Source organism: Gymnoscopelus microlampas, assembly GCF_963454915.1.
Source record: "Gymnoscopelus microlampas genome assembly, chromosome: 5".
NCBI lineage: Eukaryota > Metazoa > Chordata > Actinopteri > Myctophiformes > Myctophidae > Gymnoscopelus > Gymnoscopelus microlampas.
In genome coordinates, this window is record NC_139942.1 from 13,951,359 (window position 1) to 13,974,572 (window position 23,214).

General features: G+C 43.4%; 1 protein-coding gene across 5 annotated transcripts in view; it reads left to right on the forward strand.

The window, feature by feature from the left end:
* The first annotated feature begins 9,930 nt into the window (after positions 1–9,930).
* The window catches only part of slc39a6 (solute carrier family 39 member 6), a 67,161-nt gene continuing 53,877 nt past the window's right edge, over positions 9,931–23,214 (forward strand). For all 5 annotated transcript variants that reach the window (XR_014600845.1, XR_014600846.1, XR_014600847.1 and 2 more), the window contains exons 1-10: positions 9,931–10,047; positions 12,850–13,071; positions 13,960–14,227; positions 14,992–15,306; positions 16,035–16,191; positions 17,964–18,077; positions 18,913–19,082; positions 21,329–21,520; positions 22,019–22,085; positions 22,504–22,781. Coding sequence is in view for 1 of the 5 variants with exons in the window: in XM_084058419.1 (XP_083914545.1) it covers positions 12,851–13,071; positions 13,960–14,227; positions 14,992–15,306; positions 16,035–16,191; positions 17,964–18,077; positions 18,913–19,082; positions 21,329–21,520; positions 22,019–22,085; positions 22,504–22,781 (1,782 nt within the window). In the remaining 4 variants the exon portion in view is untranslated. The remainder of the gene's footprint in view (positions 10,048–12,849; positions 13,072–13,959; positions 14,228–14,991; positions 15,307–16,034; positions 16,192–17,963; positions 18,078–18,912; positions 19,083–21,328; positions 21,521–22,018; positions 22,086–22,503; positions 22,782–23,214) is intronic.

Sequence of the window (23,214 nt, forward strand, 5' to 3'; positions counted from 1 at the left end):
TGCACCGCCCCCTTGTGGTGGTTTACATGAATGCAAGACACTGAATCCCTAACTGATCCAGATAAGGTGGTAGGTGTGTGTGAATGTGAATTACATTGTAATGTGCTTTGGATAAGGGCGGTGCATAATTTACCATTGCATGAGCTTCAGGCAGTCAACCAGAAGGCGTCTTACCAGACACCAGGGTGTAAACATCTCAACGGAAGAGTAGGGGGACCACCCATAGAGTTATAGTATGTCTAGAGAACGGACTGCCCCGGCCCCCACCTATGCAGTTGCGTTTTAAATACGGAAGTATTGCAATCCCAGATTGGCGAAGTCAGTTTCATAGTTCTACCGTGGTTCTGGGGGCTTGGGACCACCTCCAACCACTGCAGATCAGATGGGCTACTTTGTACGGTCTTAATGCAGATTAAAATAATCATTGTATTCATAAGTTCCGGATTACAGCTTTAGCCCCCCCAACATGGTCAAGATGGCAGATGGCCGCCCACCCTACTAGCCTGGTTCTGCTCGAGGTTTCTTTCCGTTAAAGGGGAGTTTTTCCTTCCCATTTTCGCCTGTCGCCAAATGCTTCTCAGGGGGGAACGTTGTGTCTCTGCTCTATATTACATGCTCTACACTACATAAAATTGTATTTTGACAATTTCTTGTGACAAACATCCGGGACAACGCTCCACACATCCCAGACCCTTCTCCCTTCTGGCTCACAAACTGTGGAACAAACTCTCCATTGCAGTTAGAACTGCAGACTCACTCCCAATTTTTCGCCCAGTATGACCTCTTCAGACTCTACCTTGACCCGTAGCACCTGCCCTAGCCTTGACGACCATGCAGTCTTATGCAAAGGTTAAAATGTAATTTTATAGCATGTTATTTATGCAGATGCCAGGTGTATTTGTTGATCTGGCATCCTATAGTTTGTATAGTTTCAATGTACATACATTTTTCTATATTATAATGTTTAGACTGATGATTATTTGTTATTGGTTTACCTATGATCCTAGATTACTGAGGCACTTGATGTATTACCTTGTGTTTACCTCTGGATTAAGAGTGTCTGCTAAATGCTTAAATTGTAAATTGTAAATTTGGCACTATAATAAAACTGAACTGAATTCAACTGTACGTCAGAACACAGCAGGCCTACTTAATGACACTTTTTCTTAATGTTGAAAATGTGTCATTTTTGTTGGTCGACACAGTCGTGGGACCAATTATAAAAGAACTATAACTCACTAGTTACTCAAAAAGTTCTTAAGCCATTGTAATGGTAAGTGATTGAAGAAAATGAATGATATTTGGATTGATGTGAGGACAGATAACTAGAATAAGAATAGTAGGAAGATAGAAGGACTGATAAATTGGTAGACAGATGAACGAAGGAAAGATGAATACAGGAACAGATGGGTGAATAGTTGAGTTAATTAGTGTAACTAAACTTGCTGGCCGGGTAATTAACAAAACCCTGTGATCTGGCGCCAGCCTTCAATAAAGAAGGTCCTCTTCTCAACAGTACAACACTCGACAATTACCCTATTGTTCTGCTGTCTCACTTGGCACCACACAGCAGAAACGAAATCCCAGAGATAATTACTGTTTTCAGCAGTGCCACCCAACCAACTGGCAGGGTGGCACTGCAATTATAGTATGTCACAGAGAGAGGGCTCGGGGTCAATGCCATGTCTCCTTCAGACAGACACCGAAGCCCAAGACACCAGCCAAATCACACTGAATCACTTTTCAGCAGTGGTGGAAGAAGTACAAGTAATACCACAATGTAAAAATGTTACAAGTAAAAGGCCTGTATTTAAAATTGGACTTTGGTGAAAGTACAAAAGTGTTGGCATCGAAATATACTTATACCAAAGTGAAAATACTAAAATTGTTCAAAAGTTGTATACATATTTTTTGAAAATAGCAGATCTAGAAGCTCACACTGTGTTGTGTGGTTAGATACATACTGCTGCATATTGATAAGCTAATGTACCTGACTGAGATATAAAAATAATATGATATTATTATTTCTTCTCTTACTCAAAGCTACACTAAAGTAAAAGTAACTTTCCTCTTCTACCCCGGATTTGAAACTGGTTTCCTGCGCATGTGCTGATTTTTTTTTTACCATTGAGCTTGTTCAGGGGATAAGTTGAATTTCGACCTTCAGGTCAAAGTTCATGTCATATCCTGTGTCAAGGTGAGACATGACCTTTGACACGATCTAAATGTCTCAATAGAAGAGGAGAGAGACAAAATATTATATAGTATTAACATACAGATTGGACAAAATAAAATTGTATTCATAAAAAATTGTTACAGGGCCGCCTTAATATATTATTATGTCTAGGATGATGCAGAATCTTTAGTGGAACAACAACATCTCACTGCTGTAAGTTAGTGACTAATAAAACTTGATTCTTGATGGGTTGAGTACTGTGTCCACCACTGGTCTCTGTCTCAACCTCTCTCTGTCTCTCTTCTGTCTCTATTTCTTCTTGTCCCTCTGTGTCCAGTGGCGCAGGAATATATATATATATATATATATATATATATATATATATATATATATACATATATATATATATATATATATATAGGTACATCTGTTGCATTGTTACATGTGCTATTTCTCATTAATCAACATAACTGATGATGACAATGACGCTGCTGATTAACCTCTTAACAGAAATAGCACTGGTTTACATTTCACCTGATCAACATGGCACATTGTGTGCTTAACTCCTTCCTTCTCCTTTCCTCCCATTCCGCAGGCCCTGCCATGACAATCTGTGGACCTGACGACGTTGCCACTGTCTTTCCCACCATGACATTATTACCTCACTTTTATACGAATAAACTGCTAACTTCATCTCCTGCCATTTGGTCTAACTTTCTACATTGTACACCACTGCACACTGCTCACGCGACAGGACATACAATAACCCCACGATTGCAACTACTTACGCCTGCACACTTCACCGGGTATGGTCTAGTATATATATATATTTAACTATAACTTTGGGGAGCAAAATATTTGTTGAAAAAGGTGCTGCTTTTACTAATCACGTGGTCATTGATGACCACGTGATTAGATGACCACTGTTTTTAACATTTGCATAATGCACACATTTAATGTGTGCATTATGCTGCTTTGCAATGCGTAATTCACGCAGGACCTGTGTGTTTTAGTTTTTTCTTGTAATGATGCCGCTGTGCAAATACAAGAAGCAGGACGTGTTATTAGGCTGAAGTTTTTCTTTGCAACGTTGTCTGCCACTGTGCAGTTTCAGTTGGTCTGTCTGTAATAATAGCATATTATTTTTTTCTTGTAATGGTGCCGCTGTGCAAATACAAGGAGCAGGACGTGTTATTAGGCTGATGTTTTTCTTTGCAACGTAGTCTGCCGCAGGACCTGTGTGTTTTAGTTTTTTCTTGTAATGATGCCGCTGTGCAAATACAAGAAGCAGGACGTGTTATTAGGCTGAAGTTTTTCTTTGCAACGTTGTCTGCCACTGTGCAGTTTCAGTTGGTCTGTCTGTAATAATAGCATATTAGTTTTTTCTTGTAATGGTGCCGCTGTGCAAATACAAGGAGCAGGACGTGTTATTAGGCTGATGTTTTTCTTTGCAACGTAGTCTGCCGCTGTGCAGTTTCAGTTTGTCTGTAATAGCATATTGAATCATAATTAACGTGGCTGTAATATTAAATCATCAATCGTTTCTCTTCAGTGTGCAGTTGTTTTTTTCAGGCTGTTGTGGGCTTGTTGTTGTGCTCATTATTACGCCATTGTGTGTGGGAAAAAATACCCCACAAAAAAACAAATAAATCGTGCGCACGCGCTTTGCGCGGGTGCGGACCCCCCACCCCCCCAGCTTGAGTCAAAAAAAAAAAAAAAAACACTCACAATCAAATTTAATCTACAACATTTTCAACAGTTCAGGCCTTTCCTTTACCTTCACTGTATGTTTCACAAGCTGTTGTTTTACGATTCAGTGGCGATTCTCATTCCCATGGAACAGCTTTCCAAGTGAGCCATCAAGGTATTTGACAGAAACCTCACTACTGCAATATCTTAAAGAAACATAATTTAGTATTCATAATGTTAAGGTCTTTAAACACGTTTGTGTGATATACTGCACAACTATTACTTCAGGGAGTTCATAAAGAGACGGATTTGTTGCGTTGTGGCGCGTTGTGAGCTTGTAGATCTGCTATTTTTGCCGAATGTTCCTCCCAGAATAGGGATGCTGGGTATACGGACGAATATGAGGCACTTTTACTTGACTTGAGTGTTTCCATTTTACGATAATTTATACTTCTACTACATCTCAGAGGCAAATCATGTATTTTTTACTCCACTACTAATTATTTGAAAACGTTAATGACTTCTAGTTACTTTGCATATTTAGATTATTATTACAAAACATAGCTACATATACCACTTGAACGCTATTTTATACTTCAGCTAACGGAAATAGCCGATCTAAAGTACAAGCTTACGAGTTGCATTGCGAGCTTGTAGATGTGCTTTGGTAACCTGACCCTGCTAGAGGTGGCGGTATTGAGTAACCAGGTTCCTCAATAAGCTGTGAAACAATGTGTGGAGCAAGCTGTTTGGATCTGGTAGCGTCAGGTTAGTGCTTTGGACACATGTTTTAAATTTGAAAAGAAAAACATTCTGCATAATAAGGGAGGAGTGGGACGGAGGCTCTAGGTCCTCCCGGTGGGGGCTCCTCAAGACAAGACACAAATGTGTGAAGACAAGACACAAATGTGTGTGAGGAGGAAATGTCATAATGACTACATTGTGGAGAAAAGGGGGCAAAAAGTAAAAATAAATACATAAATAAAATAAATCTGACTACTTTTCCCACGCTGCTTCTTTCAAGAGGTTATCTTATCTCTCTCCAAACATCCAAAACAAACAACCACCCCGCCCTGACCTGACTCTACCAATGTTGTCTTTATGGGTGGAGTGAGCAGAGCTTGCAGAAATATATTCTCTGTCTGTCTGTCTGTCTGTCTGTCTGTCTGTCTGTCTGTCTGTCTGTCTGTCTGTCTGTCTGTCTGTCTGTCTGTCTGTCTGTCTGTCTGTCTGTCTGTCTGTCTGTCTGTCTGTGTGTGTGTGTGTGTGTGTGTGTGTGTGTGTCTGTGTGTGTGTGTGTGTGTGTGTGTGTGTGTGTGTGTGTGTGTGTGTGTGTACACACGACATTATCTTTCATCCACAGTGGGAGGGAGGATTGGGGCTGCCAAACGTGGAATGGATTTACACCAGCATGCGGATTTCACATCTTCTGAAAATGCTGAATAACGACGACAAGGATGTCAGGGAGCTGGCTCGATCCTCCCTGTTCCTGGACCTAAGGAGGCGTAAGGTCCCACTGGCCAGGGAGTCAGAGCCCCATTTCCTCGGATTCAGGAGGAAACCCAGCGGAAAACTCGACACCCGTTCCGCTGGTTTTGGTGTCTGGTCGGACTGGCCAGACCTGAACGACCTCTGTGTCCAGCACTGGAGTGTCGTTAGAGTGGGTGCGGTCTGACTCAGAGACTGTGAGGGTCTCAGAGGACATTACAACTGACCTCCTCACCCAGGTCAGGGCAACAGTCACCTATGCTGGTCACAGTCACCTGCTAACAGCTACAGGTGCCAGACGAGTCCTCATGGATCTACACCAACATCAACAACAACAACACTGGACTGGACTAAAACTCCAAGGGAAACTCGCCTGTCTTCCCTATGCTGATCACTCTGTCTCACACTCATTCCTTAAGAACACTGCACTCAATGAGGACATCATCACATTCACTATAAAAGCCAGACTACAAGTCCTTCCCACCAGACTCAACCTTTCCATATGGTTTCCCACCAGTCGAACTCCTCATTGTCTGCACCACACCACAGAACAGATCACTGAAACACTGTCACACATCTTGAATGGCTGTTATGCATACAAAGGGATGTACATTGCGATAGATCCACGATAGAATAGTGGAACTCATCGCAAAGGACATATCAAAAAATCATGCACCCTCAGTGAGAATGTACAAACATTCCTGTGTCATTTCATCCATGTTTCATCTCTGTGATAACCCAGACTTATTTACATCTTTGACAGCTAATACACCAGATGTTGTTGTGGTTGATGAAGAGTCCAGAGAGGTGTTTGTATTAGAGATAGCCTGCACCTTTGACCTTAGCCTAGAGGAAGCCTTTATGACCAAGGTCATTAAATACCAACCACTTCTACATACCATCTCAGAGCTGGGCTATAGGTGCAGACTATTTGTTTTTATATTTGGCAGCCTAGGACATACCCACAGACTGGTTGTTAGAGGGTTCCAACAACTTGGGATGCCCAAAAAGGAGGCAAAAAGGCTGGCAAAGTATTGTTCTATTTCTGCTATAATTGGCAGCCGTCACATATGGCGGAGACGCTGTTACTTATACCCATAGAGAAACTGAGTGACATGCTTATTGTATCATGAAGACGTATTCCATGATTTTGTGATGTAATCTCACTGCACCTTTAATATTTGTGTCCTTGTATACTCTCCTTTGTGTGGACATAAATAAATGGTTAAAATGTGTTACTATGTTAGGCCAAATGTCCTTGTTCCTACAAGTAGAATTTGAGAAATAGACAGGACAATTTTCCTGGTCCTCATAAGAGAAATGGATGTCTTATGGTTAGAAACATATTTTTAGAGTGAGGCTTATTCTGTGTTCGCATAGGCGGATACAACATACAGTGTACCATTCATTTTCAGTGGAAGCCAGCGACATGAAGATACAAAGCAACATCCGACGTCTGTAGCTGCAACAAAGGATACATAGCTACAAATCCAAGTTGAGCTGGGTTCAACTTCCAGATACAAAGATATACAACTACAACTGCACAATGAACTGCGATGCGACACATTGTGTTCTTGTAGATTGGGTATTTTAAAAGAATCTTGACAAAATGTGTTTTAAAAATGTAATTTTTTTTTAACAACTTCAATGTGTTGTTCAAGTTGTATAGACGGTCCCCTGGCACATATTTTAAGATGGGGGGTACATATTCATTTGGGGGTCCTTGAACATGAAAACCCGACAAGCCCTTTTGTTTTGTTTTTTTGCCTTTCCGGCGAATAATCTTTTTATATTTATTTTAGTTTATTTCCATTTAAACATATTGCTCTATCGTTTTACATTTTGTTTTACCTTATGGTTTAAATGCATGTGCAAATAAACTCAACTAAACTCAACTAAACTAAACTAGTTTGTGTTTGAGAGCTAGTGAGCCACTGTTTGAGAGTCACTGAATTATATGAAGATTATGTTGAAAATTGGCGAAGTGGTCCTTTACATCAGTCAGGGACCAGGGTTAGGGCTTTACAGGTTGAGTACCACTGCTATACATAATACTTTAATGTGTGTAGGCAGCAGCTACCTGACCACAGTCACATGATGGTTGGTAATGAAAGCTCTATCACATGCCTCCCCTCTCATCATCATCAGCAACCTTTTCAGGCTGTGACCCCCCAAAATAATCATATTTGAACTGGGGACCCCCCACCCTGACAAGCACTTGGAATTGTAGGAGTTGAGGCATTACATTTTATTTGACTCGATTCCACAGCGTTGTGAGCTTGTAGATCGGCTATTTTCCAAATAAATCTTTCTTATATTATTTGACAATTCGGCCATTGTTTCACACGTTTATAGTATGGTTTGTTGATTACATTTTTTTTGGTATTAAAAAGGTCTTAAAAGTCCTTAAATTGTCACTTCACTGTCATCTGGAAACCCCCCAGGTTGAGAAACACTGCTATACATAATACTTTAATGTGTGTAGGCAGCAGCTACCTGACCACAGTCACATGATGGTTGGTAATGAAAGCTCTATCACGTGCCTCCCCTCTCATCATCATCAGCAGCAGCAGCATCCCAGCATCTCCTTCAAGGTAGAATCTAGATCCCATAGCCAGGGGGGGTCGGCTGGCTCGCTGTGATTGGCTGGTTGCTGGATGATGCAGGGAAAAAAAGAATAGCGTGACACAGTGTGACAAAAAAGGAAACTAATCCAATAACATTTGAAGTCATTTAAAGTTTATTTGTAGAGCACACTTCAACATGGTAATTCAAAGTGCTTTATGCAACACAATAAGAACTATTATGTTGTTTACACAGAGGCTATAGGTTTGGTGTTTGTCACTGGTGTTTCTTTGAGGGACTATAATTGTTTCTTTGCACTCTATTTACTTGAGCACTTAGGCTAGGGGTCTTCAACTATTTTCCGCCCATGGACCCCTTAGCCGAGAGAGAGAGATGAAGCAGGGACCCCCCACTTACATGGATTCATGTTCAATTTGTGTTTTGAGATATTTAACAACTTAAACCCTCAATACTTTGTATACTTGACTTTTCACTCCGTACTTGGTCTGCTCTTTTTCCCCTCCACACCAAAACCTCTTCACCGAAAATAGCCGATCTACATTAAGCTCACAATGCGTCTGACTCGTTGTGAGCTTGCCTTGAATGAATTTTCGGCTAATTTAGGCTAATGTTTATTGTAAACATAAAAACAAATAAAGTCCCTATCACACAAAGATTTGTGTGATAGGCATTGCCTACTATTTTGCCTTTTAAGAACAATCTTAAAACGCTATTATTTGAACAAGCTTTTGTAAATGTTATTTGAATTTATGGCCACGTTGTATCATTATTTGCTGTATACTTGAGATTATTGTACAAGCTTTTTACTACCTATTTTAATACCTTGTTTTGTTTTTAATCTCTATGTATGTGAAGCACTTTGTGAGCCATCTCTGTGAGAGGTGCTATATAAATACAATTTACTTACTTACTTACTTACCTAGTCACTAGGCAAGGAACAACCAGTAAGACTCCCTAATCGGGAGATAAGCGACCGTAGGTCACATGTATACAGAAGAGGGCTGTAACGGCGATTGGTTCCTAGTTGTGTGGGCAATGTATAGTTTTGTTTGGTGGTCTAAGAAATGTGGTGGCAGGCATGTTGATGACATGAGTGTACACATACTGTGTAGTGTGTAGCAATTTGCGTGTTTTTAGGGGCAAAACTGTAGGAGTAGTGGGCAAAAATGTGTTGTGAAAAGCGGCCTGAAGGTGGCGCTAGAAGAGGGCCATGTGAGAAATTAGGGGTGGGGTGTCCGCGTTGCCTTGGCGGACGAATAGGTACCGGCCGCGGCTCTCCCGGACGCTCCTAGCCCGAGTTACGGCATTTTATGTGAGCTGCAGTGGCAGGGGGTCCTCCACTGGGGGCGCCACCACTTTTGCATCCGTTCTGGAGCACCAGGAGTGGGTGGTCCCCGGGAATGCCCCGTGAGCAGCCCCGTTGGGGTGGTCATTTGGTAATTTGTCCACATGTGCTCATTTTTTACACTTGGGGGTCCCCGAGGCAGCTGGGGGTCCCTGGAGCTCCGGGGGTCCTTGGAGGGTGTAGTTTGGCAGGTAAGGAGTGTGTGTGCAAAATCTGGCATGGATCGGGGCAACGGGTGCGGAGATATGAGCAGGGCAAAAGTGTGACGGGACGTGTGTGAGGGACGGGGTGACGGACGGACACCTGGAGCAGGTTTCTATAGTAAATGCGACCTACGGTCGCAATCAACAAGAGTTCCTAGAATGCCCTGCAGTGTTGGTTCTCAAAATGCATTTTGCAGGGGGTCCTGCGAAATGCACACCACTATAACCCTATTTTACACTTCGTGTATTCGAAAATTTAGAATCATTTAAACAAAAAAACTCGTATGGGGGTCCCTAGCTAGAAGAACATTCAACTAACATGGGGGTACATGGCCAAATACATAATCAGTTTGAGAACCACAGTGGTTGCCTGACAACCACCAGCCAGCCAATCACAGCGTCATCATCCGTCCGCACAATGGGATGCGAGCACTTCCCTTCTTCTTCAAGGAAGCTACAACAGTAGCAGTTAGCCTGCATCGGCAGACAGGGAGTGAACGGGAGACATTAACGGCGTTATAACGCTGTTCTGCCGGAATAGAAGAGGAACACGACAGCGCGTGAGTGAGCGTCCACTGGACGTTATTGTCATGTTATTTCACCTGCTCTCATCTTAATGCTCACCACTGGTTAACGAACAGTCCCCGGCGGTAGCACGCCACCGTCTGCCCCGGCAGTGGCAGCGGTTGCACCGCATATGGAGACTTGTAGAATTCCGTGACGACAGAGGCCAGGGCACTGTTTCCATGTTTCTTTGGCCAGAGTGCACTGTTTCTTTGGCTTATTGGCTATATTTACTGTTGGGAGTTATTTATTTGTATCTGTCTTCGTCGGTAACTATCAACCATGTTTACTTTTTGGTCCTTAAATGTCAGATGGCTGCTTAAGGTGAAAGATTAAAGGAATACTTCTACATTTATTTGGTCTGTTAACCCAAGCAAATTGGAAAAGGTAGCCTATCAATCGTCACAAATTCACAATTGTCTTCAGTCTGAGTGCCGAACATCTTTCTTCTTTGTGCTTAAATGTAATCTTGACAGTATTTAAATACAGTGTCTTAGAAGACAATGCATATTTCATATAATTACCCACAATTTCTAGCTTTTCATATCTAGAATCTGAGTGGAAAATCGCGGATGTGCGGAAACGGGCAAACAGCGAGACTCAAGTCACGCAATTGCACTGGTCACCAATGTGGTCGTGACACCGGGTGTGTTTGAAGCTTCCCTCTCTTATGCACACGGCACATTAACTCCTAGTGCAGAGTGCACCGAAGCAGCGTGCTGCTGGCGCTCCATAGCGCTGTTTATAAACACAAACATGTCCTGTTGCTGGTGTTGTTCTTATGGTTGTTTTAATGTCGTTACTGAACGTTGTTCATGATAAAATGGTTAATAAACGCCAGACAGGCCGGTGTCATCATGGCCACACACTAGGCCCAAAGCCATCCTGTCTGTGCTGTTGTGAAGATGCAGAAGAGAGAGAGAAAGATTTATTGGGCTACAAGCTACATCATTGGGTTTCATCTCTACTAGTCTAGGGTATACTTAGGCTAACTTCTACCATCAAAGTTTTTATACTATTTTCTTTAACAGCAGGCCCACCATGTTTCAGTGTATTTTTAAGAGAATTTTACCTTCTACAGCTGATCAGCATCACATCAGCATCAGCTCTGCCAACATCTTTATTTCTTCTTATAGACCCCTTAACAGACGACGTCATACTGGCTGCGTGCAGCCAGTATGCGCGCAACGAAACCCATTATATCAGGTCTCGTTAGGACGCGTCTCACTAGCCAACACACACAAGAGGGGGTTGGGGTGTGCTGAAACCAGTGCACCCCGAAACAGGTTGGGAATTGATTGCGTGAAACAATCACCTGTGCGTCCAGGCTCAATGTTAGTAAACAAATAATTGGTCTATAGGCATATACATTTACAGTATTGTACATTTATATTTTGCAGAGAGGGAGAGAGAGAGAGACTTGCTGATTGCTTTGGTCAAATATAGGCTACATTTAGCTTGTTAGTCAACATAAATCACAAGTTCAGAAGTCAAAAGGTGAGATTATTCACAAATGAGCACATTGCAGTAAACAAACAGGTGTCCTTAGATTACTCTTATAGCACATTGAGATATTTGGGCCTGTTATAGGCAATTTTCTTATTATTTGTATTATTAGCAATTTTCTTATTATTTGCAATAGTGAAAATAGCAGATCTACAAGCTCACAATGCGAGTTTGTAGATCGCCTATGTCTGTGGCAACTGGCAAGTAACATGACATGTAGGTCTTTAAGTGGTTAACAGAACTGTAGACAACCTGGCTGGACCTAAGCTTTGTGAAAAATATTTTAATCACCACCTGCCAAAATGCTGACAGATTATGTGTACTCCAGCAGCTGCTAGGCTTATCTGCTGTACTGTACTCTGTGACATGCTACCAGTCATCATTTGGAGGTTGGGTTAGAATCTTAAAAAAAACAAGTGGTTGGTAAAATATTGACAGTGACATGAGGACTGTGTTAAAACATAAACTCAAGTTAACCATAATTCAGTCAAACACCATAATTCAGTCAAACACAAGTTGGTTTCAGTTACATTACTGTGGATTCATTGATTCATTTATCCACTAACAACCGATAGAGCTAGTGTGGCTCTATACAGAAATATGGATATTGTGATGATACAAGAGTAGATGATATTGTCTGGTATTTGATTAAATGTTGTATTTTTTCTGCTCCTAAAGGTTGCATTACTGAAACAGTGATAGTTCGATCAGTATAGTACATAAGCCTTTCATTAATCAGTTCCTTATTTTGATAGTTGTATATTTTGTCATCACATCATACCTAGTTCAGATATTCACAGTGTGCATCAGGTGTTCAGAACGTACTCGTCCAACATTGTGTGTTTGCTTGGTTTGATCTTGACTGTAAACACTGCCCGACGCTGCTGGAACAATTATTACATAATTGCCTAATCACAATTAGTTGAGATAATTGCAATTATTTTGCGTAACCATCATAATCGTTTCCATGTTGAAACATATATTTTCAAACATTTTCTGGAAATAGCAGATCTACAAGCTCACAAATTGTGAGCTTGTGAGTGTCTATTTCCACTGATTGTGATCGGCTATTTCCACTAATGATTGTATACTTATTAATAAGTTATTTGTCATTTCTGCCCTGTGCAACTTTTGTTTACGTAGCCTAAAAGCAGGAATGTCATTTTTATTCATTATGTTCCAATGTTCAACGTTAAAAACACAATTAAATAGTTAATAATAATCGCAATTTTTCATATGACAATTAATTGTCAAGTAAAATTATTATTATTTTTTTGTTTCTTTATCCAAAGGATGATGGAGAGAACAAGGAGATCTGTGGCCCAGCTGTACCTCTTTGCACTTTTCTTACCATGCCTGAACAGCAGTGGTAGTGCTTATACTACTGCTACAACCCTGAGGACCACCGACCCATCGGAGGTGGGGATGGGGGCAGTGGAGACGGTTTCTGCAGTGGTGGACGGCCAGAAGGCAGAGAACACTCAGCGACAACACCTGCAGGCGTTATTCAACCGGTAGGTTGGTGCCTGCTGTGGACAAACAAGAGAAGGGGGGCTTGGCATTCAACCGTTCGGTTGGTGCCTGCTGTGGACAAACAAGAAAAAGGGGGCTTGGCATGGCGATATGAGTTAAAAAAAATAATATCACGATTATTTCAAAGGTTTGCCTCGGATTACGATTATTAAAATCAGCGAATGGATTAACCTCTCATGCCCTGTTTTATGCTTTGAAAATAGCTGACGTGTTGTGAGCTTATAGATTGGCTATTTTACATGTTTTTATTCCCCTTTAAAGTTTAAAGCTCACTGTGGTAATGTCCCTGCCCACCACCACGGAGGTTGTGGGTTCGAATCCACCGTGGTGGATTGTCGAGCGTCTACACGAACACAATTGGCCCGTGTTCTGGGGAAGGGAAGCCGGGCGGGGAGGGTGGTAAAGGTCATTGCACGTACTGCTACGGGCTGGGGCGGCACCTGTCAGCGGGGAGTGTTGGGCAGGAGGAGTAGGACAAAGGCTCTATGTCCTCCTGGTGGGGGCTCGTCACTGGCAGGTGAGTCAGTAGGATACGACGGCAGTGACAACACAGATATGTGTGTGGGGAGGAATCAATTGGTAAAACAACTAAATTCGGGAGAAAAAGGGGTAAAAAAAATAATTGGCTACCACCTTTTTATTTTCATGAATTGTTTTGAAACTGCGTATTTTAATATTTTATATTTTGTGTCTTTGTTTGTCCAGTTGTGTGAATGTTTCCACAACGTAAACACACCTTTTGGCTTTTTTTTGTGCCTCATCCATTTGGCGTTTTTTAATTTGATGTACTCCTGTACTTAAAAAGAATGCCAATACAATATGAAATCAATCAATCAATCACTGATGTGAGCCCTTTGACTTCCCAACAGGTACGGTGAGAACGGCTCCATCTCCCTGGCGGGTCTGAGGCGGCTGCTGCACAGCGTGGGTCTGGACCGCATCAGGAAGGTCATGGTTCAACACCACGAGCAGCCCGGCCAGGAAACCCCCCACGACCACCACCTGCACCATCACCACCATCACCACCATCACGCCTTTCACCATCAGCATCACCACGGCAACAACGACACGCACCGCCAGAAACACAGCCGCGACAATGCCTCGGAGCCCGGGAAGTTCTCCCCCAAGACCCCCAAGGTGCTTTTTTACACCCCCTTTACTCACCAGGGCCCCAAGAGCTCAAAACGTTTCATTAAGGCTACAACTGTCAGAATCAGAAATTAGTTTTTGTGCTTAGTTCCCATCGTAACGCTATTTCCATAGAAAGAAGGGGAGGAAGAAGGGGGGGAGGGGGCAAGTGGAAAAGGAGATCAAACAAGAGAACAAAAAAAACAAGTTATCTACATATTTACACTAGTACCTGAGATACTGTAAGATATAAAAGGTGCCTGAGCATAGCAGCAATGTATACTGTGCATGATATACTTATGGACGTTAGTTTAGGTGCTTAGAAAAAAAAGCACAATAAAAGACAAAAGTCAGTGCGTTATACATGGGATTAAGGTGCAAAATGTCAGTGTGTGTCGACTGCATAATCCACATAAAGTAGACTGACCCTGGTATAATCCACAAGTAGGTCCATGAGGACCTACTTGTGGATTCAGGGGACTGCCATCAGGATAGTCACACGTGGGAACGCACATGGTGGGATTGGCGCACTGGTGCAAGGGCCAAATGGCCCACAGGGGTCCTGCCAGGCCCCCCAGGAGCAGTGTTCAAATGGCCATAATGCAGTGATCATTGCTCTGATCAGCGCAATATGGGACTAAGACTTGAAGGCCGCGTAGCAACCTGAAAATCTAATGGTATGTGTCTTTTTGAAACATGCTCCTGTCTCCCTGTTGCGAAATGGAAGGTTAATTCATGTTTTTGTTTTCCTTCCAATTGTTCCGACCGCTCAGGCTCCCGTGCAGGAGGACGCTGTGGCTCCGGGGAAGAAAGCGGAGAACCCCGACGTCCGCTACAACCTGTACGACAAGAGGACCAGCAGCACCACGGAGGCCCAGGAGCTCAGCACCACCCCCGGCTACAGCACCCACCCGCACCCGCCCCATCAGCACCGCCGGCGCCGCAGGGACGCCCTGGACGTGACGGGAGGGGCGGCCTTGGGGGACGGGGACCTGGACGGATTCCACGACGACCACGGAAATCACGACCACGCTGACCACGAGGCTCTGCACAACGGAAGTCACGACCAGGAGCTGAACTCCACCGAGGTAAACATTTATAATTCCATGAAACTGTACTAACATTGTTATGAAAGCAAATGATCAAATTTAAATCATACATCAACCGTGCTTTTAAAAGTAGGGTAAGTGATTTTCTTTGGTTAAAATAAGTGTTTAATAGCTCTATATTCTGATAGTACTCATTGCTATAGTGTTTGTTCAGTAAAATGAGTCTCCCATGTCTCTCCAGCTCTTTATTAAACAGAAAATGCATTTTCAGTGCTCTCTCCTGATTGGCTTAAATGTTGTCACCTACCTGAAAATGTACGTATATTCTGTTGACTAAAGAGCTGGAGAGACCCCTGTGACCGAACAAACGCTCTGTAGCAATGATTACTATCAGAATATAGTACTTAAACCTTTTTAAAAAGTACCTTACTGAAAAAGGCTGTATCTCGGCTCCTCCTCGGCACTTTTTTTTTACAATGAATTTTGGCTGTGGGACTCAGAGCCAAAATTCCATAAATAAGCTGGGCACTGAATGAGTTAATAATCTTCATTAGTTAAATATTTATAAAACCCACAGGCAGTAGATTGTAGTACAGCCATTATCGCTACTTTCGTGTGCCACTCATGTACAACAAAGTAGGGAATTGATTTACGGAAAAACAAAAACATAAAAAGGTGAAATATGGACATACGTACTAGGTTTCTGCCCGACAGCAACACATTATAATAATGTGAAGCATGGTTTATATTGTTTCCCCCCCCCTCAGTGCATGAATGCGTCCACCATCCTGATGTCCCACGGCATGTCCAAGGAGATCGTCCTGTCCCTCAGTGACTTCAGCTTCCTGTGTCCAGCCCTCCTCAACCAAATAGACACCAAGTCGTGTCTGGTACACGGCGAGCAGCCTGAACCCACGGGGAAAGGTCTGTCCACTCCACTTGACCTCACAAAGATGCCCCCAAATTGTGTTTTTTTTTGTGTTTAGCACACTTAAAACCCTCTTGACTTAGTAAACTCGACCTGAGTTGGCTCTCTACTAGGACCGCTTTTCCCCCCCGTCTATACCATATGTCTTAGCCAAAAATAGCAGATCTACAAGCTCACAATGCATCGTCTTGCGACGCGTTGTGAGCTTTTAGATCGGCTATTTTTGGCTAAGGTTTCCCCCTGAATATGATTGCTGGGGTTCAAGTGGTTAAATTGTTCTTGAAGCTTACCTGTAATCAGAAGTCTGGTACATTGGTGGAGCAGATCAAAGAATAGACACTGTATTCACTTGTTTAATAAAAGAAGAAACTTCTATTCAAGAATGCAAGGTTTCGATCAAAGACCTGCACTTAAACGCGATGTGTGGCACTAGGAACAGGAGCGCTCCAGCGTGTGTTTACCATAGAAATGCTAAACTGCTGTCTTTGATCTTTCTGTTAAAATGGAGTTGGCTCTCAACAGAAACCTCTGAATCATAACTTTTAGTTAACGGTCTCCTGGCACTGTAACTGAGTATATGTGAGGTACGCACCTGAAATGATTGCGCCTTGATAATCGCATACTAAATGGTATTGTGAGTTTATACCTCTCACCATGCAGGCTTAATCTTCTAATGCTCTCACAATGCAGGCTTAATCTTCTAATGCTATGTACACATACAGTGCTATATGAATGTAGTCTCCCGTAGCTGCAGGTGATCAGAGACCTCCACCTGCTGTGAAATCTAATTTCAATGTAGGGGCCGGTACTGCAGTGAGACTGGCTAAGATGTTGAAGTTGTAATATTAAGCAACTGAGGGGTATTTCTGAATGCTTAACACATCCACTGCCAACGCGTTCATTTGGTTCGACACAAACACGGGACCCGACGGAACAAAAGGCTGAAAACCGTGCCGCGATCCGACCAGCCATTTTGGAGAACGACAGCAAAACGTTACAATGGGGGATGCGGAGAGAAAAACAACAAGCCGAGATAATGGCGTCCAAAGTTGATCGCTAGACAGGAAACGGAGGCGGGACAAAAACCGGAAACAGTATTATTTCGTTTCCGGTCCGCCCCCTTCGAAACCGGAAGTGCAAAAAAAAATCCGGAATCTGCACCTGCACGATTTAACATGGGAAAACACCCGCCCCGTAGGACTACGGGAACGGCAGTTAACGGTTGGATTTAACGGCCCGTAGGACTACGGGCCTGGCAGTCAATGTGTTAAGAATCAGGATGTGACTTAAGGTGCGTACCCACGGAACGCTTGAATCGCTCCACTTTGGTCACGCTGATCAGCTGGTCAGGGCGACGTTTGATTTGCGTCGCCCTGTTCACGCCACTTAATGCAATGTCGCACCAAGTCTCGTCTCACCCACACTCATCACCCATTTTCAATATTGTCTTTATGTAATTGGGCCCCACTAATGCTCATTATAAGATAATTACCATAATGTATGTACAATGACTCTGCGTCTCACTGGTGGGCTGTGGTCAGTTCAGAAACCTGCGTACCAATGACGTCCAAGTTATTGTGTCATCCCATAGTGAGCATAGTGACCATATATGGAGATAATGTTGAAAAAGGACACATACACAATGAAACTGTCCCCAAAAGCTAATTATTAATATATGACTTAATAAAACAAGATCCCTGAAACAGATTTTATGTCAACATCGTGTGCATGTGCGTCATATCTTTTCTGTTGTTCCTCTCCCACACAGACCATAAACATCATCACCACGATCACAGTCTCCACGGTATCCACGACCACTCCGATCACCATGACAACACCAGTGACCACCTCAGCGGTGACGGCATCAAAAACATCGGCATCGGTAAGACCTGCCTCTACTGTATTTAGGTGAAATTTAAAGCTACAATCTGTACGTTTCACGTCCTCAGCGGGATTCATACCCAGATCTCCTGTGTCGTAGACCAAACATCTATTGTTGATCCTAAAGGAATCAACGATAGAGGAAATTTCCCGCTTGTCCAGGGGGAGACATATTGGGCATATTTTATGAGCTTCAGGCAGTACTACCTGTCAGCCAGTAGGCATCCTACCCGACACCAGTAAAAGTCCATAACAGTCCATTTGGTTCCATTTTTGTTGGCAGGAACGAAATGGACAATATTTAGGATCAAGGGTCCATTTGTATTTGTTTCCGTTTCCTCTTGGTAAGGACAACATGGACGATAAGTTAGGAACCAAATGGACCCTTATTTGGGTAAATTAACACTGAATTTGGCCGTGTGGCTTGAGGTCCCAGATCTGAAAACATCTCATCAAATGGGAGTCTGTTACCTTATGCATGTCTAACTGGGGGTCCTTGAAATTAAAAAAGCACTGCTCACAAGACTGCTTGCTAGCTAAGCTAACAACTTTACTGTGTGTGTGTGTGTGTGTGTGTGTGTGTGTGTGTGTGTGTGTGTGTGTGTGTGTGTGTGTGTGTGTGTGTGTGTGTGTGTGTGTGTGTGTGTGTGTGTGTGTGTGTGTGTGTGTGTGTGTGTGTGTGTGTGTGTTTTTACCAAAAATGGCTGATCTACAAGCTTGTTGTGAGCTTGTAGATATGCTATATTTATTGATTAAAATGGCAAAATGTATTAAAATGCCATTCATGAAGTCACTGTCCTCTCAAGTATAGTAATACAAACCTGTGTGTGTTGCAGCGTGGGCTGGGGGCTTCGTGTCCATCACAGTGATCAGTCTCCTGTCCCTGCTGGGCGTGGTCCTCATCCCTCTGATGAACCGCGTCTTCTTCAAGTTCCTGGTCAGCTTCCTGGTGGCGTTGGCGGTGGGCACGCTCAGTGGAGACGCTTTCCTTCATCTCATCCCCCACGTGAGTTACCTTTTTTTTATTAAGCACGGTAACGGTAAATCGCTGTTGTCGGTCAGAAATTAATTAATAATCAGAGTCAGTCTATCCATATATTCTATTGCGTGCGTCTTTCAGCACCACTGAGACAGAGATCTCTCTCTTTTTAGCGGTGCCAGCCGCTCTAGTCTTGACTATGTCCGTCCGTATGTCCGTTTGTCCGTCTGAGCCCGGATGTCCGTTTGAGCACGGGCTTCAAACAGCTATAACTCCAGATCGCAGCATGCCAGCAAGTCCAAATTTGGTATGTGGACTTACACCACCAATTGGGACGAGCATTGATTGCTGAAGCCCCGCCCCGCCCTATTATAGCGCCACCAGGAGGCCACTGGCTTGCCCGGATGTCCGTTTGAGCACGGGCTTCAAACAGCTATAACTCCAGTTCGCAGCATGCCAGCAAGTCCAAATTTGGTATGTGGACTTACACCACCAATTGGGACGAGCATTGATTGCTGAAGCCCCGCCCTATTATAGCGCCACCAGGAGGCCACTGGCTTTAAACAGCGCTTTACACAGCTATAACTCCACTTCGCAGCATGCCAGCAAGTCCAAATTTGGTATGTGGACTTAGACCACCAATAGGGACGAGCATTGATTGCTGAAGCCCCGCCCCGCCCTATTATAGCGCCACCAGGAGGCCACTGGCTTTAAACAGCTATAACTCCAGTTTGCAGCATATGCCACCAAGTCCAACTAATACCACCAATAGGGACCAACTGTCATTACATAAGCCCCGCCCCCTCTGTCTTCCCATTGGCTGGGCTTTAAACAGCCATAACTCCAGTTCACAGCATGCTACTGAGTACAAATTTGGTACGTGGACTCAGACCACCAATAGGGACGAACTGAAATGTAGTAAGCCCCGCCCCCTCTGTCTTCCTATTGGCTGGGCTTTAAACAGCCATAACTCCAGTTAGCAGCATGCCACCCAGTCCGAATTTGGTTTGTGGACTTACACCACCAATAGGGACGAGCATTAATTGCTGAAGCCCCGCCCCGCCCTATTATAGCGCCACCAGGAGGCCACTCATCAAAGGCACCGCTTCCTTCACACAGGGTGCGATTTTTTTAATATTTCTGAAAGATTTAACACATCTTTTATGGGGTTACCTGGCACAAAATATTTGCAGCCAAATAGACATTCATTTGGGGGTCCTTTTACATGAAAAGGTTTGAGAACCGCTGTTTTAATGAGCCTAACGACAGTCATGTTGGACTTGGACAGTGTCTCTTAGGCATATTGTTTTCTTACTCCTTGTCTCAACAGCGTGGGTTAAAGTTCTCAGTCGCCATTACTGATTTCAATCATTTGGATTCCATAGAGGCCTGCATGTCGTTCTCTTGGCTTGACACTGGGCTTTCTCTTGTGCACTGGTTGTCCGGCGCGTCTTGCACCGAAAATAGGCGATCATCAAGCTCACAATGCGTCCCAGCATGGCGCGTTGTGAGCTTATAGATCAGCTAATTCCGGTGCGCAACACGCCGCACAACCAAGTATACAGTAAACCAGGCATAACACCTAACCCTTGTGGCTGGTAAAGCCAAGCCCTACAATAATAAGTAGCAATAGAATACACGTTCAGAACCCTAATGGTCACAGATATTTCATAAAAGCAAAGGTTATTTAAAGCCTTAATCTGCAATTTCTTCAACTGGTTGGCTGTATGTCGCACAGCAAGAACATTGCTTTAGAATGATAGTACCAACTCCACATATCGTGCCACAGTAATAGGCTCTATGCACAGCAGCCATATTGGAAAAACTTTGGGCCCCTTCCTTACTTCCTTCACAGGTGTTAACAATGATACTAATGAAGGCTCTGTTCCATTTAGTGTAGCACAGTGGTTCTCAAAACTTAATTTCAAGGACCTACATAACTCTTAGAGTGTACAATTACGGGTCCATGTGGTTACATTTGTACACTCTCAGAGTTAAACACCCGTAAGGGGCCATTTGGAACCCCCTAAAGGAGAGAGTGTTTCCAGTGAGCCAACATGCAACAATATCAGCACCCTGACTATTTTTGACCAGAATGGAACAGAGCCTTCATTCGTATCATTGGTAACACCTGTGAAGGAAGTAAGGAAGAGGCCCAATTTCTTTCCAATATGGCTGCTGTGCATAGAGCCTATTGTTTAGGAAACAGAGCGCTAGTATGGGGCGGCGCCTTTCCCGCTAACTTTTTTTTTGTTGGTCCCTGCAACCCTCAGTCCCAGGGCGGTCACCACCACCAGCACCATCACCAGGAGGATTCTGGGATGGAGCTGGCGCCTCACGAAGAGCACGAGGAGAGTCTGGACGGGGTGTGGAAGGGTCTGACGGCGCTGTCGGGGGTTTACGTCATGTTCCTCATTGAACACTTCCTGACGTTGGGCAAGATGTACAAGGACAAGAAGCACAAGGTCACAACTTCAGTCTGCTCTGCTCACAGTGACGGTCATGTCAACCGCTTAAGCACTATGTACTTTGCTGTGTGACGAATAGTCAGTTTACAAGCTCACACCACGTCACGTCAGGACGCCATGTGAGCTTGTAGATATTCCTAATATGAGTGAATATATCGCTGTTGTCAGAGCTGAAACTTTATCTCTATATAGATAGACATACAGTATGAGGTTTCCACCCGCAGCAGATCTACAAGATCACAGCTTGTAGATGTACTATTTTCCTGTTTGTTTTTTTTCGTGTTGATTCTTTGCTATTTAAGAGAAAATAATGATCAAACAAATCTTGATTCTTGATTATTTGGTTAGGTCGGTTATTGGTTCAACTTCTCAATATCGGTTTCAATACATTTTCAGTTAATTGCCCAGCCCTACATATTCGTGTATATATTCTTTAAATATATGAGCATAAGATGTTGAGAGATGTTCATGAGGTTTAATTGTCTTCCGTTGTAGAAGAATGACAAAGGAGATCCGGAGAAGCTTCCAGCACTGGAGGAGAACGACCTCAAGCATACTGAAGGTACAGTCATGATATTAATAATGATGAAGGGTTTAGAGCAGGGGTCTTCAATGTTTTTCAGGCCAAGGACCCCTTAGCTGAGAGAGAGATAAAGCAGGGACCCCCACTGCATATTGTACAATTGTGTTGCACATTAAACCTTTTCATAGATTTCATAGATATCTTCATACACAAGCTCACAACGCCTCCCAACGCGAGGCGTTGTGAGCTCCTATCACACAAAGATTTGGAGGACCCCCTGTAGTAACTCTGCGGACCCCTTAGGACATATTGGACATAAGATAGAGATAGACGACAGACACGTCCCAAAATAGGGACGCCAGGTTGAAAGTGGTTAAAATGCTAATGATGTTGATTGTAAATAAGAGTTATTCTAATGGTTCTGAACCTATTATGTTGTAATGGACCCCCCCCCCAGACGTGGAGATCAACGGTGACGCCTCGGTGACCTGCCTCCACGACGCAGACGGAGCGAGCGTCGCCGAGGAGGAGCAGGTGATGCTGGCTCCGCCCCGCCCGCCGGGGGCGGGGTCGTCCGGCGCCGCCGGCGGGGCGAGCGGCGGCCCCGCCTACACGGGGGAGGACTGCGAGAACAAGTGCCACTCCCACTTCCACGACACGGTGGGGCCCGCGGCGGGGCCCGCCCACCACCATCACCACGACTACCACCACATCCTGCACCACCACCACTCTCAGGTTATTATTATAGTTTAGCATTTTTCATTAGTTTTTATACATATTGTTTGGTTTTCAATTTTTCAAAAAGTTTTAGCTTTTATTAGATTTTAAAGCGGGATTTCTGGTTTATTTTATTAATTTATTTTGTGGAAAAAGCGGAGTTTTAGTTTAGTTTTTAATGTTAGTTTTAGCGTTTGCTTTTCGTAATAGGGATTAGTCAATGGCGAGATTCAGCAAGCTCAGAAAAAAACTGCAAACATAGCAGATCTACAAGCTCACAACGACAACGGGGCTTAAAACTTTCCACCCAAAATCTTACGCCCAATATGTACGAAATATTGACAAAGACTAAAACTGACATTTTCTCTATGATTTGAGTTTGTTTTAGTTAGTTTTGTAAACACACAATACAGTTTATTTTATTCATTTCAAATGTTTTAATTACTTTAAT